Source organism: Penicillium longicatenatum, assembly GCF_028827895.1.
Source record: "Penicillium longicatenatum strain IBT 33135 chromosome Unknown contig_2_segment0_segment0, whole genome shotgun sequence".
Taxonomy (NCBI): Eukaryota; Fungi; Ascomycota; class Eurotiomycetes; order Eurotiales; family Aspergillaceae; genus Penicillium; species Penicillium longicatenatum.
Window position 1 is genome coordinate 3,436,646 of NW_026643120.1, and position 16,371 is coordinate 3,453,016.

General features: G+C 51.2%; 9 protein-coding genes across 9 annotated transcripts; 5 read left to right on the forward strand and 4 right to left on the reverse strand.

Moving 5' to 3' along the window:
* Positions 1-289: 289 nt before the first annotated feature.
* N7484_003789 (putative COPII vesicles protein Yip3) lies at positions 290-811 on the forward strand (the record flags this gene model as incomplete). Its single annotated transcript, XM_057114209.1, has 1 exon — positions 290-811. One exon carries the CDS (start codon positions 290-292, stop codon positions 809-811), a length of 522 nt encoding a protein of 173 aa, XP_056974349.1.
* Positions 812-837: 26 nt separating this feature from the next.
* Positions 838-1,986, forward strand: N7484_003790 (uncharacterized protein; the record flags this gene model as incomplete). Its single annotated transcript, XM_057114210.1, has 1 exon — positions 838-1,986. The coding sequence occupies one exon, from the start codon at positions 838-840 to the stop codon at positions 1,984-1,986; it is 1,149 nt and encodes a 382-aa protein (XP_056974350.1).
* An 875-nt stretch (positions 1,987-2,861) lies between these two features.
* N7484_003791 (Frag1/DRAM/Sfk1 family protein) lies at positions 2,862-3,861 on the forward strand (the record flags this gene model as incomplete). The annotated part of the gene is made up of 4 exons (XM_057114211.1): positions 2,862-2,916; positions 2,978-3,077; positions 3,130-3,399; positions 3,450-3,861. 4 exons carry the CDS (start codon positions 2,862-2,864, stop codon positions 3,859-3,861), a joined length of 837 nt encoding a protein of 278 aa, XP_056974351.1.
* A 316-nt stretch (positions 3,862-4,177) lies between these two features.
* On the reverse strand, positions 4,178-4,660 carry N7484_003792 (uncharacterized protein; the record flags this gene model as incomplete). Its single annotated transcript, XM_057114212.1, has 1 exon — positions 4,178-4,660. The coding sequence occupies one exon, from the start codon at positions 4,658-4,660 to the stop codon at positions 4,178-4,180; it is 483 nt and encodes a 160-aa protein (XP_056974352.1).
* A 40-nt stretch (positions 4,661-4,700) lies between these two features.
* On the reverse strand, positions 4,701-5,365 carry N7484_003793 (uncharacterized protein; the record flags this gene model as incomplete). Its single annotated transcript, XM_057114213.1, has 3 exons — positions 4,701-4,935; positions 5,002-5,081; positions 5,162-5,365. The coding sequence occupies 3 exons, from the start codon at positions 5,363-5,365 to the stop codon at positions 4,701-4,703; spliced, it is 519 nt and encodes a 172-aa protein (XP_056974353.1).
* Positions 5,366-5,580: 215 nt separating this feature from the next.
* Positions 5,581-8,682, reverse strand: N7484_003794 (glycoside hydrolase family 35 protein; the record flags this gene model as incomplete). The annotated part of the gene is made up of 4 exons (XM_057114214.1): positions 5,581-6,715; positions 6,765-7,266; positions 7,316-8,365; positions 8,448-8,682. 4 exons carry the CDS (start codon positions 8,680-8,682, stop codon positions 5,581-5,583), a joined length of 2,922 nt encoding a protein of 973 aa, XP_056974354.1.
* A 517-nt stretch (positions 8,683-9,199) lies between these two features.
* Positions 9,200-11,942, reverse strand: N7484_003795 (uncharacterized protein; the record flags this gene model as incomplete). Its single annotated transcript, XM_057114215.1, has 4 exons — positions 9,200-10,275; positions 10,332-11,675; positions 11,738-11,815; positions 11,888-11,942. The coding sequence occupies 4 exons, from the start codon at positions 11,940-11,942 to the stop codon at positions 9,200-9,202; spliced, it is 2,553 nt and encodes an 850-aa protein (XP_056974355.1).
* A 1,012-nt stretch (positions 11,943-12,954) lies between these two features.
* Positions 12,955-14,094, forward strand: N7484_003796 (Alpha/Beta hydrolase protein; the record flags this gene model as incomplete). Its single annotated transcript, XM_057114216.1, has 6 exons — positions 12,955-13,106; positions 13,131-13,212; positions 13,270-13,394; positions 13,445-13,640; positions 13,692-13,992; positions 14,063-14,094. The coding sequence occupies 6 exons, from the start codon at positions 12,955-12,957 to the stop codon at positions 14,092-14,094; spliced, it is 888 nt and encodes a 295-aa protein (XP_056974356.1).
* A 937-nt stretch (positions 14,095-15,031) lies between these two features.
* Positions 15,032-16,303, forward strand: N7484_003797 (uncharacterized protein; the record flags this gene model as incomplete). Its single annotated transcript, XM_057114217.1, has 1 exon — positions 15,032-16,303. One exon carries the CDS (start codon positions 15,032-15,034, stop codon positions 16,301-16,303), a length of 1,272 nt encoding a protein of 423 aa, XP_056974357.1.
* Positions 16,304-16,371: the final 68 nt, after the last annotated feature.

A 16,371-nucleotide genomic window follows, 5' to 3' on the forward strand; every position in this document is an offset into this window, starting at 1 on the left:
AGCCCAAATATCAAGAAAAACTCTCTCTCTCTCTTTCTCTCTCTCTCGCTTTCTGTGTTGCACTCTCTGTTGCACTTGCGGCTCTCTTAAGGCCCCTATACTATTCTTAGCCAAAGCGGACAAATCAAAAGGGGGCTTTAAGGCAGAAAAGTAACTGCCTGCACTGCTGACCCCTTCCTGTGCGACTTGGCATCTTCGCAAATTTATCAACTTTCCTCAACTCTGGTCACTTTATCTTACCTACTTTTCCTCATTCTTCTTCTCGTTTTCGCGTCAATCTTTCTGCACAATGGCCATCCAAATCCCTATCGATGCGATCACTTCGCGCTTTGGTGACCGGTTCAACAACATCCGCAGCCAGTCCCTGACCACCCGCTTTGCGAACTTGCGCCCCATCTCCGAATTCCTAGATGTCAAGCGCTTGTCCAAGCCTGCCAACTTCGGTGAGGTCCAGAGCCGTGTCAATTACAACCTCTCCTACTTCTCCAGCAATTATGCCGTCGTCTTCGTCATGCTCAGCATCTACAGCTTGCTGACCAACCCCGTGCTGCTGTTCGTCATCATCCTCGTCACCTGCAGTCTCTACGGCATTGGCAAGCTCGGTGGCCGCGATCTGGATCTGGGCTTCCGTCGCTTCAACACTTCCCAGCTCTACACTGCGCTTCTGTGCGTGGCTGTGCCCCTGGGTCTCTGGGCCTCACCCTTTTCCACGGTCCTGTGGCTCATTGGCGCAACTGGTGTGACTGTCTTTGGTCACGCCGCATTCTTGGACAAACCGATCGAGAATGCTTTTTCCGAGGAGGCGGTCTAGGTGGTCGGCCGCGAGCTCCTTACGATATGCCCCGATGGGGAAGACCACCGGGGGCACGAATGGGGAGACACAATGGGGGACGAGCGCAGTGGGAGGAAGATACTCGAGTGAAGGAGATTATCAGCGAGGATGACGATGTGTTTGGGCGGGAGCTGGTACGAAATGGTCGCTACCCGTGGCAGCAGGAATACGGGGGGCGAGTGCCGCGGCGGCGGTTGGAGTATGAGGATCTGACTGACGAGGCAGAGTCGGTGCTGGATGGAGGGGACTACGATCTGTATGAACATGGGGACAGTACGGTGGCTTATGCAGTTCAGCTGGCCATGCGAGACAAAGAGGATCAGCTGGTGGACACGGCGCTGGAGCGAATTCGCCGGGCCCAAATTCTGGGCAAAAAGAACGTCCGGCTTTCAAAACGGGAGCTAGCGGCATTGGAGCGCAAGCGTCAACAGACGGACAACGCAAGTGCTGGCGCAAGTGGTACTAGGTCAGCGCGCAGTCGACAAGGGAGTGTGAGCAATTCACGGCCATCGTCCCGACGAAACGGTCACGCTGTACCCCCCGAGCAACCAGGGGCCTACCCACCCTTTGCCCCTGATGCGGGATGGAATCGAAATGCCGGTCCCCATGGTCGGCCAACCAGTTCATCCTCGACCAATCGTCCACGCACCCCGACGATGCAATCTTTGCGCCCGCAACAGTCCAACTCCCCGCTCCGACCGCCCTACTCTCCGTTCACTGAACGTGTACCTCCCAACAACCGTCCCCAGTCGATGCATCCACCTTCCATGTATGCCCGACCATTGCCAGACGACCCCAACTGGGCGCCACCGTATTACAATCCCATGCAAATGAGTCCGTATGCGGTGGAACAGCCTCCCTTCCAGCCTCAGCTGCCTACAGACCTTCGTGTGGGGCCTCAAAGCCGTATGAGCTATGTGGCGGGGATGTCCCCGATTCAAGCCCAACATCGACAGTCGGTCGACGGGCGCCAATCAGGTCCATCGCAACCACAACATACTCCTCCTCCGGAGAGTGAGTCAGAGGAATCCAGCGAGGAAGAAACAGGAAGTGATGAAGATTCCGATGTCCAGATCGTGAAAGTTGTGGAGCGTCCGCCTGGTCTCCAAAGGCGTCCTGTTGCGAGAGCTGGCCGAGGTCGTCGAAGCAGTTGAGTGGAGGAATCTGTGTCTCCTTACACCGAGTATCTCTCGTAATGCGCTTTTCCGTTCCTGTTCTTTTTTTTCTTTTTGTGGGTTAGGGTTTTATATTATCGGCGTTTGGTAGATCGAAAACGGGTCCGAATGAATAGATCCATGTCCATATTCTTCATGCTGTACAGTGTAGATCGCGTCAGGCTGCTAGTCAACCGAATTTCGTGCATGTAGATGCCACAGCCACAATCTGGAACAATGCCTCGATGGAGATACTAGTTATAATGATCTTCCTCCGAGTGGGGCCTATTACGCGCGGATTCATGGATCCGTGAAAGACGTAGTGGATGATGCCTTGGCAGACGATGACGTCGATGCAAGTTAATTCCTTAAGTCCGCGCACCTTGCTGTGAACGGCGCCGAAAATCACTCCATCCTAATCCTCCCCTTCTCCTCTTCCTCTCCGAGCTTCTCGCCGGGACTCTTCCGATCATTCTGATCAAGGTTCTTCCTCGCGTTCCTGGATTCCGCACCCGTGCGCCACATCCACACCTTGTCCCGAAAATCTTAAAAAGCTCGTCGATCATCATAGAGCGTGTGGCATGCGAGAGATTGGAGACACCTTGTATCAGTATCATTGATCTGGAAAATAAATCAGAGTAAGGGTGCCCATATCTCTGCGCAGCTTCGCAAATAGTGCCCCGACTGACCTTGGGCATGTATGAGATCACTGCTAACCTCCGGCACCCAGCACAGATTTGAGTTCACATACGCTCTAGCAGGCCCGCATCTGCTGTCGCGTCGAGAGCCTCGGCATTGAATAATAAAATCCTATATCCTCCCTGCCTTTTCTTCCGACGTATTGGAATCAGGAGAGCAGATTGAAATCCGCCAAAATGTGGATTATCTCATTCTGGGTGTTTCCGGTCATCTCGGCCTGCATGTGGGTTGGTACGTTGGTTGTTTCTATTTTTACAGTGGCGTCCAAGATCTAATCAGATATCCATTCCAGCGATGTTGATTGCCATGCTCGTGACATGGGTCAGAGATGGCAAACCCATCTACCCATGTATGCGTAATGCCGATGGCTCCACGGATGGTCAGACCGTTGCGTATGGATTTCCCTCGATGGATGTGATGTCTCAGGACTAATGATTGCGATAGATACATCTCCGACGTGGGTGCCTATGGTGCACAGCCCCTGTTCATCACTGGTAGTGTGATCACCGTCGTCTTCCTAGATCTGGCCTTATTGGCGGAGCGCTGGCTGCGACACTCAGGCCAACTGGTTCCAAACAAGGGATGGTTTGACAAGATCTGTTCAATCCTCTCTATCTTCTTTGCCGTGGCTGGTGCTCTTGGTCTCATCCTCTTGTCTATTTTCGACACGGCTGATTACCCGAACTTGCACGATGGATTCCTAGTCATGTTCATGTGAGTTGACGTCCGCTGCCATTCGAGGTTGTGACTAACGCAGGATACAGTGTGGGATATCTGATCAGTGCAATCCTGATCTGTGCCGAGTATTTACATATGGGACTCTTCTACCGGTCCCAGCACCGCATTCTCATGGTCAGCTTTGTAATCAAGCTGAGCTTTGTGATTATTGAGATTGCCCTTGCCATCGCATTCGGTATTTGTATGAAGAGTAGCGATCGTGCGAAGAAGAACCCCGGTGCCATCATTGAATGGGTGATTGCCTTCGTCTTCACTGGTTATATTCTTTCGTTCGTCATTGATCTGCTGCCCTCGGTCCGCACTCGGAGACACCTGCCTCAGGGTGAGAAGCGGTCTACCATGTCGCAGTCTCACACCGATGATGATGTGCCGCAGGCCTCTTTGGAAGAGCCTTTGACCGTTGACTCAGCCCACTATTACCGCGGTCAGCGCGTCTAGAATATATAACATATATAAGGGTGATATCTGATTCTCTCACGTTTGTCATGATTTTTTGGGGTCATTTTCTGGATTGATACCTGTCTATGCGTGCACTTGGTTCTCTTTTCATGTTTGTCTTGGATACGAAATACCTGCTTTGCCATGTTTTAACTGTATATAATAATCACGGCTTCAGTCTACATAAGAGGAGCATTCAATCAGTATCAGCGGGTTCATCATTATCGTATCCATATCTACATAATATAAGTGCCATATCAATACAAAAGAAAGAATATATCCGCAGGATGCGCCCGTAACCTCCCAGAGCCCAGTATTAAGCGAGTATCTTCTGTCGTATGTGTTCCTGCATCTGTGCATCAATGCCAATTCCATTCAAATAACCCTGGACGCCCCCATGCTTTTGGAAATACCCAGTCGTCGCCTCCACAAAGTCCGGTGGACAGCGTGTGTATTCCTCACCAAGACCCAGCGCACGGATTTCACGCATGCGCTCTTCAAATTCCGGCACGAGTTCCAGCTCAGACCGCGTATAGTCATCAGTAATCGCAGCAGGAGACACAGTCTCGCCTGCCAACAGCATCATCATTAAAATGATCAGACCGGTACGATCCTTGCCCTGGGTGCAGTGCACCAGAACTGGATACGCCTCGTCTTGACCAAGAAGTTCAAAAATAGCTCGTATCTCCGCTTTACTAGCGTCGAGCGTGTCTTGCGCGAGTCCTGTTAATCCTCGCGGTTGCATGACTTGCTCTCCCACCAGACGGACGGCGTCGTTGCGATAGCCCGTCGCTGCCATGGTGAGTACTTTTCTGTTTTCTTTGATCAGCCTGGGATGTCTATAGGACGTGCAACGGAGCATACATATAATTCATCCAGTCTAGCTTCCATAATAATGTGCGCTCTAGTCCCTTGCCCGTCAAACTGATCAAGCACCGCCGAGACTCTGGAATCTGCAGCAAATGCTCGTCTGCATTGACTGGTACCGGTGTTCGAGTTAAATCAATCTCGGCATTTTCTCCTGCATTCACATTCTCTGCCCGACGTTTTCGAGTTGCCATCTGATGCTCCGTTCTGTATCGTTAGTAAGCACTGCACTAGTCTGGTACAGAAAAACAAGAAAATAAAAAACGGGCTTACGTTGATCGTAAGTCAATCACGGTGGCAATGTGAAACTCTTCCGCCATCCGGCGCGTATCTCGTTCTGACGCATCATCGGGCTATAAGGGAATCTCAGTCAGTTTTCATAGTTCCTTCGATGCCAAGTCGCCGGCGCTTCACATGGAGGATTTGAATTTACCCTGGCACTGCGAAAGAGTACGCCCTCTTTCAAAATCCTATTTCCGACGTCAGTAGCCAGATCAGGGGGATCAAAGACAATACAGGAAGACACGGACTGTGCACCACAGAACTGGTTGATTGTTCGGCCGACATCACGGAAATTGATGATGTTGTCAAACGGCCGATCTGGCGAGTCTAAGTCGATACTAGAAGAGCGGGCCATGGATACGACGGAATCATTTACAGTAGAGAAAAGGAGTTCATGATCGAAGATGAAAGACGCGGTGGAGACGCGCTGGTAAATGGCGGTGGACGTCACGTTGGGCAGGAAACCCACTCGCCCTGTTTCTGGCCTGAGCTCCTTGTTTCCCCGGGATCCACCAGAGCTCGTGTGATCGTCATTTGACTTTTCTATCTACATGCAAGCCCCCTGGGCCCTTAGGCATATTGGCTTCGATCATTCTTCCACTGCGGCTGCAAATACGACCAATCCTCATTAAAGTTGAACCCCGTGCGGTATGCGCCATACGCGCTCAACTCCACCTGATCGAGTTGCGCGCCCTCCTCCGTCAACGCCCACAGACTGATTGCCAAGGTATTTTCCCCCCGATTATTGATGATACCAGGTGGGAATGGGAACAAGGTTTGTGGGCCCAGATAAGGCAGGTAATGGCCAAATTGGTACCCGTTCATGAAGATTTGAACGACGGCCGTGGTATTGTCGGGCGCGCCAAGCTGCAGGCCAATCGGGACATCCAAGTCTGAATCCAGCTTCAGATCAAAGGTCGTGGTGTACCAGCGACCTTGAGCACCAGAAACTCCATCCAGGGGGCTCTCCGTGCCCGCAGATTTAGGCGGTGTGTAACCTGGGAGATGCCACCCAAGACGCTCTCCATGCAGCCCACCTTCGTTCATGGGGCCCCGAACTGGATCAATATTGGCTTCACCGCCGGCGTTGCCTTGGATACGCCAGGAGGTGAAGTTGGCGCCTGTTAGCGTGGCCCCGAGGATACCACGGGGGTTCTGAGGTCCATCTGGGGATACGCTGGCCTCGTCGTGGCCGGTATAATCCATCACAACCGTCAAGACATTATCGGTCTCGCGAAGGAGGGATTGGTTGAAGGTGAGGGTCGCGGTGGTCGAGGCGAGGTCTGGATCGCCCAGAGCCCCACCAACGTAGGCCCCGTTCATCCAAGCGGCCCAGCCAGACCCGGCGCCGTTTTGCACGGTCACACTAGCACTGGTGGCGTTGAGTCCATTGAATCGACCCCGGTAGATCTTTGTTCCGGCATGATAACCATAGTCGCCGGAGTATAGCACAGGCAGCGTGAGTGGGACTACCGGATTAACAGTCGTCGTCTTGTTGCAAATCACCCAGCGTGAGTCGTCGTAGTCGGCCTGTATCTCGGGAATCGTGTCCTGGGATTTCCAAGACTTCAGGGCTGGCAAGGATATCTTTGTAGACCCAACTCCAGGCGCGGAGCCAATGAGACTGCCATAGGCGGTCTTCTTCGTCGAGATTGATTTTCCATTCCATTTGATTTTAGTGACCTTTGAGTCGCCAGTATATACTCTGCCGCATGGTCAGTAAATGAAGTTTGCCCTTCCAAAAGAAGACTTACTCGATAGAAGTGGTATTTGCGTTATCACCAACCAGACTGACAGTTTTCCCAGAAATAGTTGCTTCACGGACCAGATACGGGCCCAGGGCGAAGATATGCTCGCTCGGGGAGACATTGGGGTTGGTCGTGGTGGGGACGGCAAAGAAATTCCACGCGGTTTCCTTCTCGAGGAGATAGATGAGAACCCCATTGGAGAATTGAATAACTGTCGAGCCATCTCCTTGAGTATATGTATACTCTGTCCGGTTGTCCACGGTCGTAGAGGTCACATTGGAAGTGCCATAGGTTTTAAATGTCAGATGTGCCGGTGGATCCACGAAGGCGAAGATTCCCTTCTGTCCAGAATTCATGTAGAACACAATCACATCTTCCTCCAGAGTAGCGTAAGTGAGAACCTCCGCTGATGAGAAGAGCAGACTCGATGCGCTACCAACAGCGTAGTCTGTAACAATGATTTTGCTTTGCCGACCATCAAGTTCGATATCCGGGATAGAAATAGCACCTGTATGAAGTTAGAAATGTAATTGGGGTTCAGCAAGGATTTATCATACCAGCGGAAGTGTTGACATTCAGAGAGAAGGTGGTTACATCTCGAGATGAGCTGGTATCGTGTGCGACGACATAGAAACCCGCTTGAGTATCCGGGTTGCGTAGAGCCCAAGTGAAGATGCTATCATCACTCGTATATCCAGTTCCATTCCCTTCCATGTCGGCTTTCAACAGACCAGATGAAACACGGGTGAATAAGCCCAACAGCTTAGTCTGTTTGATCTTGTCACGAAGCTCACGAGTCTCTCGCAGAGGCGCCGCATAATCGTAAGACGTATACACCACCGGTGCCGCACTGTGACCCCAATTGGTACCACCAAAAGCCATGTACAAGCTTTGCAGTGTCACTCTCGAGCCGATGTTGTTCTTGTAGTAGACATCAACAAATTCCGGAGACTGTTCCTCGGTACATTGATCATAGAAATATCCACCCCAGGGCTGGAACCATCCACCCTCGAACTCTGGAAAGAATTCGGGCTGTGTGTACGAATAGTTCTGAAACCACTGGTAATAAGTGCGAACGAGATTGAATCCCGAGTTCGGATTGGTACAAGAGAGACCACCGGGATAGGAATCCAATCCGTACACATTAACGGCACCGCCGACATCTTCATAGTCAGTCGACCAACTCTCCGAACGCATACCCTTTTCATTATGGGTGCTGGGAACAACAATGCCAGCGGTGTTGAAGGCTGCCGCAATTTGCTCCATGTATAGAACAAGGGTGTTGGTGGCCGAGTGAGTAGTCTCCTGGAGCTCATTCTCATGCTGATTTAGAATCACCGGCCCACCATTCGTGATCTGATTATCCGCAATGATGGCGCCGACCTTCTCAATCCATGGATACCAGCAATCATAGTAGGAAGTGGCACTGGTGCGCGTCTTCCCCATTTGTCCGTTAGATGCCCACAGTGCGAAGCCTCCAGCAGAAGTTTCGCCGTTGATGTAGGGCCCTGGACGGGTAATGACGTACAGACCGGCCTGCTTAGCGTAGTCGAAGACACGCTGGATATCGTGAGCTCCCGATTCAAAGTCAAAGGTGTCCTCTGAAGCTGAATGGTAGCTCCAGAAGAAGTAAACTTATTACAAAATTAGTCAAAAGCTGCCATAGACGCTGGAAGCTGGTATACTCACTAGAAACCGCATTAAATCCGCTAGCTCGGAGCTTCTGGAAGACGTCCAGCCACATCTCAGGAACCGGCAGCCGCATGTAATGGAATTCGCCAGCAAAGACAAACACCCTCTCGCCTTTCACTGAGAGGCTGTATTTATCCCATGTTACCTCGGTTGTGTTGCCGTTGCTAGTGGCATAAACAAGATGACTCGAGATGGCCCAGAGAAAGAGCCACAAAATCCGGAGAGCGCGCATAGTTCGTGATATCCTGGAGTGTGAGCTCCACGACGAGTTCCTTGGAATTGGTCGCCATAATATAGCATAGTTCCTGATGCCTCGGCGATCGCGGTAGTATTACCCCGACTGGGAGCTTGGACCCCGGGATTGGTGGATGTTTTCGCGATCTACCGTGACGCTTTGGGCAATTCTCCAGCAATTGCGGGGATATGCATCTGCAGGAAATTATTAGACCGTTGCTTCGGTTACATACGTTACAGCGCAATATGTAGACTGCAATGCGGGGCGTACTGTGAATGATCAAATAAAGCATAATATTAATATACACAACCGAATACTACTTGGTAGAGCCCAAGGGCAATTTGGATCGTTCAATGTCAAGCATCGTGCCATAATCATATACCGAGCACCAAAACGACAAAACACCAGTCATAATTCAGAAACCCCAAAGACGCCATAAGCTCATCGTACATAAGACCTAAATCGACCGGCGACAATTCCATAGATCACAAGAAAGTAATTAGCGACGTTGATATCATGACAAATCTTCAGAGAACCTCGACTCCCGGCCGGCGCTGGCAGACTCTCCAAGAACGGGCGGAACAGGAAGGCCCTGGTCAACGGCACTGTCTCTGAGGCCTCGGATATTGGTGCCCTGAACCTTCGTTTCAGGAACCGTCCCGGAGCCATTGATCTTTGTGTCATCAGTGCGAGAAACACTCTTTAAGAATGTCTTCTTGAAGCGCTCCCTCCTACTTTTAGCATGGCCGTTGGTTGCAGGTTCGACACTTCCAGCCGAGCTATCGCTGAATGTATTTGTCTTGCCAACGTCGAGACTACCATTGCGAGCGGGTTCACCCTGATCAAGGTCATTTCCGCTGACAGGGTGAGAGCCAAGAGCCGCGCCTCGGGACTCGGGTCGAGACTCAGGCCTAGCAGCCAGAGCAGCACCTCCAGAGAATCCAATCTCACTTTCGCTATTGAAATCCGGGCCAGGCTGATGAGGATACACATGCACAGGACCACTTGAACGACGGACCAATTGGTCTCGGAACCAGGTCCTCAGCTTCGAATCTGCTCGAGGGCTCGTGATCGGCCGGATGTCATGCATCGGTGCTGGACCAGTACCAACCGCGGCGGCATCCCGCGGGGAAGTATGGGAGCGACCCATCATGGCGGGACGTCCGTCATGCTCGGTAGGTTCAGTGATGGAGACCGGGGCTCCAACGTGGGCAGCAGTGGTAAGAGTTGCCGCACCTGCTGCTTCAGGCGCTTCGGGATCTTGAACAACGGCGGCTTCTTGCTTGGGTTCTTGCATGGCTTCTCGCTCAGGTTCTTGCACGAGCTCTTGCTCGGGTTCCTTAGTGGCTTCAGGTTCAGTTTCAGGTTCAGTTTCTTCCTTAGGCGCTTCCTTAGTCTCTTCCGGTGCGATACCGGCAGCCGTAGCGGTGGCCTCTTGCGCGCCCTCGTCCTGAGCTACTGCCTCTTCGTTTGTTGCTTCATGGTCCGCGGATTCCTGGGCCGCAGCCTCCTCGGATGGACGTGCTCGCTTACTCTTCATTCGCCAAAGGAAGCTCATTACTTTGCTGTTCCGTTTGTCCTTGTTAGATCCTATTGCTGAAGAGTTAGCTTATAATCGGAGATCGAATTGCACTTGGGACACTAACCCTTGTCACGCGAGTCTGCGACTCTAGTCATGCTAGCCTCGCGCTCCCTTTCTATTGCGGCATGCCTTTCTTTCTCCTCAGCATCCAGACGTGCCTCGACCTCATCGGCCCTCTTTTGTTCCGCACTCTCGGTAATCTCGTCGAGTGTTGGCTGTAGGCGGGAGCGTGCAACGGCTTCAACATCAGCCATGTCCATATATTGATGCGTTCCGATGTTAACGCGGTTTCCACGAGCAGCAGAATTCGCCTCCGCCGCTTCGGCCTCCCGACGTACACGCTCGTGAGCAGCCTCATCCCATTCTTTCTGAAGAGACGGTGGCGCCCGGCCTTTGTCGGCATACATTTTCATCTCCATACTCATCAGAGTCGCATCAACATTGCGTCGAGCGGCTTCCATGAGCAACGCCCGGTCCCTGGTTCTCTTTTCGTCCACGTCATTGACCTTGGTCCGCAGGCTTTTCATTTGGTTGCGGATATACCTGGACTGCTCGGCATCCACCTGGACTGAATCTGCATCGCTGGCAGTTCTCTTTCGACGAGCAGTCAGCCGAGATCGTGCAGGTTGAGGAGTAGTGCCGTAGTAGCTCTGGAGCTCAGCCTGCTCATTGTGCATGAGAGCCAGTTTCTCTGCCGCCCTTTTTTGGGCCGCTTCCTGAAGAGTCATTGCGCGTTGGGCCGTGGACCCTTCAGTTCCGCCGACGGTCTTCGACCGAACTGGAACTTTGGGGTTGTTTGGGTCATACATCTCCTTGGCCATGGAAATCGCTGCAGCATGCAAGGAATTCTTCCGGTTGCGCTCCTGTGCTTCACTTTGAATGGGAGGCGATGATGTATACATTTTGGCATTGGTGTTGGCAAGGTGGCGGATTCGACTCGCTTCCATCGCGCTATCCAAATGATCGAGAGGCTCCTCCTCATCTGTTTTATTTCTATGCGACACGCCCGCGGCGGACAACGCATAGGGAGAGTCGGAGGTAATGACCGGCTCACTGGGGGCCGAGTCAGCACGCCTCCGCCCTGTCGCATAAGCTCCCGTGGCGGCTCGGAGCGCCTTGTCCTGATTATTGCGGGAGTATTCATATCTCTGTGTCTCTCGGGTCGGGGACAGGTTCGAATTCCTTTGTTCCCGAACGGCAAGAATCGCGGCGCCCAATCCTTCAGAGCTATATTGGGTGCTGGGTTTGGGGATCTCGGGGGCTTTAAAGTCCCTCACACAATAGGCGGCCGTCTCAGCCTCGGTGAATCGTCCTGGACGCCATATTTCCACCGGTTTCCGATTCGCATGAGCAATTGCAGCCCCAGCCGAAGCGGCGCTCAGACTTGATGCGCCCTTTACTTGTGGATCTATCGCGACAAGCATTCTGGGTCAGATTATCATATCGCATGGTCGAAGGGGGGTCGCTTACTATTGATATCCGAGGCAGGTTTCTCGCGAACAGACGCCTTGCGTCGCGGCTGCACTGCATAGAGTGCAGCAGTAGCGGCTGTTTCAGGTACAAAGTCAGCGGTCGCGACCAGAGCGGAACCGGTGGAGTTCAGTGACGATCATCACCTACCATCATCAGCCAGTCGGGCCGACCTGGGACCGGCGGTCATTTGCGCAGTCGCCATGAGGGAGGAACGTGCGATCGAGAATTAAACAGCATGGATTTGGAGCAGAAGATGGGAAGAAACTGAATTTGAGTGGAAAGGCCGGAAGCTTTCTGGACCCCGTGACGTCGCGAATCGATGATTGCATCATAGCGAACTCAATGAATCAACGATCAACGTGGGGAAAGGCGGCTTTCCGCTTTCAGCTTCCCAGCTCTTGCTTCGAGCTTTTTTCCTCCTGGAACCTTCCTGACTATACCTTTTTCGTCTTTTCCTTGTTGCATTGGCTTCGACTTTCCATGATTCATACGATCAATCGGGATCTGTCCCTTGATGGGTAACCATCGTGGTCCCCGGAGATGGTACCCGGTAAACCTGAGAAGTTCCCACGATGTGATCATGTGGAAATAATAATGACGAGGGATTTGCTCGATTATCACCAGGGCACTACAAAGTATGTAGCTCAGATCGAACTGATTTTGCAATTCAAGCCACTTAACTCATGGTGGGTTTATAGATCGCCCCACTCCACCTTCTTACAGCCTTATAATTCAGTCGGACTGCTGGCTTGGCAATTCACCCTGTGGCGCATTTAACTCTGGAGTATTTGGAAAGAACAATTTTCAATCTTTCTGCCTACTCTGGGTGATTTATGAATCCAAGCACTCGAAATGCGCATAGCCTTCGCACGCTGAACATCCCTAGATTAGCGTTATGAGACCCTTTAAGAGCTCGAGTGGAAGACCTGGCACGCCATGAGATATTTGGATACCAAGGGACGTAAAGATCAATCAAAGCTCAGAATATAAAGACTGTTCAAATCACAGGATGGATTGCTCCCGGGTTCATGAGCCTGTCCCTGACCTGTATTTGCCCAGGCGACGATAAGATCTCGGCATCGATATGTTTTGCCGACGGAAGTGGAGCCGTGCACGATTTTTGGCCGAATAACCCCTTAAAGGCGATGTCTTTGCTCACACCGCAAGTTGACATTGAGAATACCAATTCAAATCAAGGACTTCAATTTTGAAATATGCCCCTCCCTGTAGCTGGGCTGGCTGCAAGAGTGCCACTGGCATACGAATTGCTAAGCGCGGGTAAACACGCAAAACCGAATAAGAAATCACCTATTCTCTTCCTCCATGGATTTCTGGGATCAAAACGAGAAAACAGGCATGTGAGCAGGTAAGGAGAAAGGCTTCAAGTTAGATATGCTGCAGTCCCGATACTGACAGCCCTGTCCCTACTAAGGCTACTTGCTAAGGACTTAACGCGGGATGTCTATACCCTGGTAGTTATTCCCGAGGTTTGATGCATACGTGGAAAGTGGAATATTGATCAAAGACAGGACCTTCGAAACCACGGGGACTCTGGTCATCACCCCAAGCACACCTACAGTGAGATGGCTTTGGATGTCAAGTCCTTCATTGAAACTCATCAATTACAACGCCCCACGGTGATTGGCCACTCAATGTAAGAGTGAACACTGGAAGTTGAGAACGCTGGGTGCTAATGTCTTTAAGGGGCGCCAAGACTGCCATGACACTTGCTCTGGGCTCACCAGACCTTGTATCTAAGGTTGTCGCCGTCGATAATGGCCCTATTGAACTCCCTCTTTCTCCAGACTTTAAAGTATACCTTGAATCCATGGCCAAGGTTCAGAGTATGCGTGTCACTACCCACCGCGAAGCTGACAAGATTCTGCAAGACTCTGTAACGGTGACTTTCCCATGCCTGCCCGGGTAGAAACTAGAAACTGATCTGGTATAGTCTCCCTCAGTCAGATTATGGCTCTTGAGCAATTTCATCAAGGAGAAAGATGCCTCTCACCTAAAGCTGAGACTGTCAGTGGATATCCTGAAAGACGCACTTGGCCCATTGGGGGAGTTTCCTTACGCCACAGGATCTGGAAAATTCTCAAACCCGGTTCTTTTTGTTCGGGGTCTGCAGAGTCACTATGTCCCCGAGACTGCATTTCCCTTGATGTCCTCCATCTTTCCGCGCTCTGAGATTGTCAACATTGATTGTGGACATTGGGTAGTACAGGAAAAGCCGGAGGAACTCAGGCAAGGTATGACTCGCCTATATTGACCTCTTTAATGCTGTTAGTCTTGCTCACATATCGCATAAGCCATCGTTAGGTTTCTACAAAAGCACAACTAAGCCCCACTAGAAGAGACAATGGGCATGTATCAATAATGAACCAAGTGCATATCTGTAAATACGAACATAGAACGGGAAATCCAAAACTACAAGAAATACTTGGTACCCAGACTTTATCTTCCAACACGACATTATTCACAAACGGAAACAATCAAATATGTATGCTTCAGGAAGTCAGTATACGAATCATTTTTATAGAATGAGCAAAAGAACTTCATGAGAGATGTATCCGGCCCAGTGGAGCATCGCAAAGCTTGTGCTGAGTCCGGAAGAGGTTGATAGTTATGCATGACTATGACATATACACTCTCTATACTCTCCCCCAAGAGCAGATGATTTCTTCCTACCGAAATAGCCTGCATATTCATCTATAGGCAATATTGGTAGCCGAGGGAATGATATCTGTGTAGAGGAATGGAAATATAGACACAGACTTTTCTCTTTGTTTCAATGGCAGAAAATAGCACAGGACATGCATGACCCCTGCATCTTTGACGTACATATATGCACGGCTCTGATTAAGATCCTAGCTTTGCCTCGGGATCCTCCATGAACATCGCCTTCAGGAGGAGGAAATGACCTCTAGCCATATTTTTTTCCAGAGAAAATTTACGCACAGTCCGGTTGATATGGGTCTAAGGCGATGATATAAAATCTTCCTGAAACACGTATATTGATTCTGACACTGTAACTGCTCAGGCAATGCCGATCGCGATACCTAAAGTTATCGTGCCACATTCTCAATGAATTTACGGCTTTCCAACCCAACTGTTACTTTGATCTCTCCGATACTGTACATCTGTAAATTATTTTGATAAATCTTATCGTGAATAAAAACAGCGTTGACGCTTACTGTACAAACCATGATAAAGTCCGTGCATCACGGATAAAGGTGGAACACCCGAAGCTTGGCCACCATCCTGGCCAAACACTGCGTAACAATGAAAATGCCTCGAAATACCCAATTTCACCCAGACAGGGAACCCCTTCGAGATCATCCCAGCCTCGAACTCCGCCGAAACCATGTCTCCGGCCCAATGCCGTTCTTGAACCCAACGCGGGCGCGGTACGCACCCGCGCCAGGGAATGCCTCAGCGGACCAGCCCACGCAAAGACCCACCAAACCCACCCCTGAATTTGTGGAGCACCTCTGGCGATCGCGCGACAATCGCAAAGGAAGACATGCGCTACAAGTGGACTATGAGGCCGCGCGACAAGATACCGCAAATGCGCCGCCGGAACCTACATCTACGATCCGGGAGGCGGGGAAGGGGTTTATACGGATGGCTACATATGTGCCCTATTGGGATGTTTCGTATCTTGTTGCTGTGACGTTCACTCTTGGTTCGGCTGTCTGGATCATCAATGCCTTTTTCGTTTGGCAGCCGCTTGTGGATCCGCAGACTGAGTTCTCTGGCGAGTCTTACGTGGGTGGTGGAGTTACCGGGTTCATCGGTGCTACCATCTTCGAGGTTGGAAGCGTCCTGCTACTTCTGGAAGCCGTCAATGCACATCAAACGGGGTGTTTTGGCTGGGCGCTTGAGACGGAATTAAAAAAGGCGGAGGGCGATGCAGTTCGGACTGTCAGGGTAAAGCCGGTTACGGAGGACTGTCAGCACCATCATGCGAACAAACGGAATCTGGTAGGGGCTGGCAGACTTACCCATCGTCTCTCTCAGGATGCCGTGGAGGGGTATTCCACGTCATCTCCGGATGGTAGATCATTCCGCTGGATTCCATCGCTGTCAGAGCTTCGGAGTCACTATCTCCACGAACTGGGATTTCTGGCATCAGTGATCCAGTTTTTGGCAGCAAGTATTTTCTGGATTGCGGGACTGACTGGTCTGCCCGGTATTATCAACCATATGAGCCAAGGTCTTACTGATGGAATCTACTGGGTGCCGCAGATCGTCGGCGGTCTTGGCTTTATCGTGAGCGGCCTACTGTTTACCCTTGAAACCCAGCCGAAATGGTATATACCCGCCCCCAAGGTTCTGGGCTGGCATATCGGAGCCTGGAATTTCATCGGCGGGATCGGTTTCACCCTTTGCGGTGCTTTAGGGCCAGGAACCAATTCCTCAAAGGTGGAGTACCAGGCCACCCTTGCGACATTCTGGGGATCATGGGCGTTTATGATCGGGTCCACAATACAGTGGTATGAAAGCCTTCAAAAGTACCCTGTGGAAAAGAAACGACTCTCGGAGAAATCTGATAATTGATTCTCTTGTACATACGATACTATTATTACTCTATAATCGATACCCATAGACATACAATGCCCGACGCA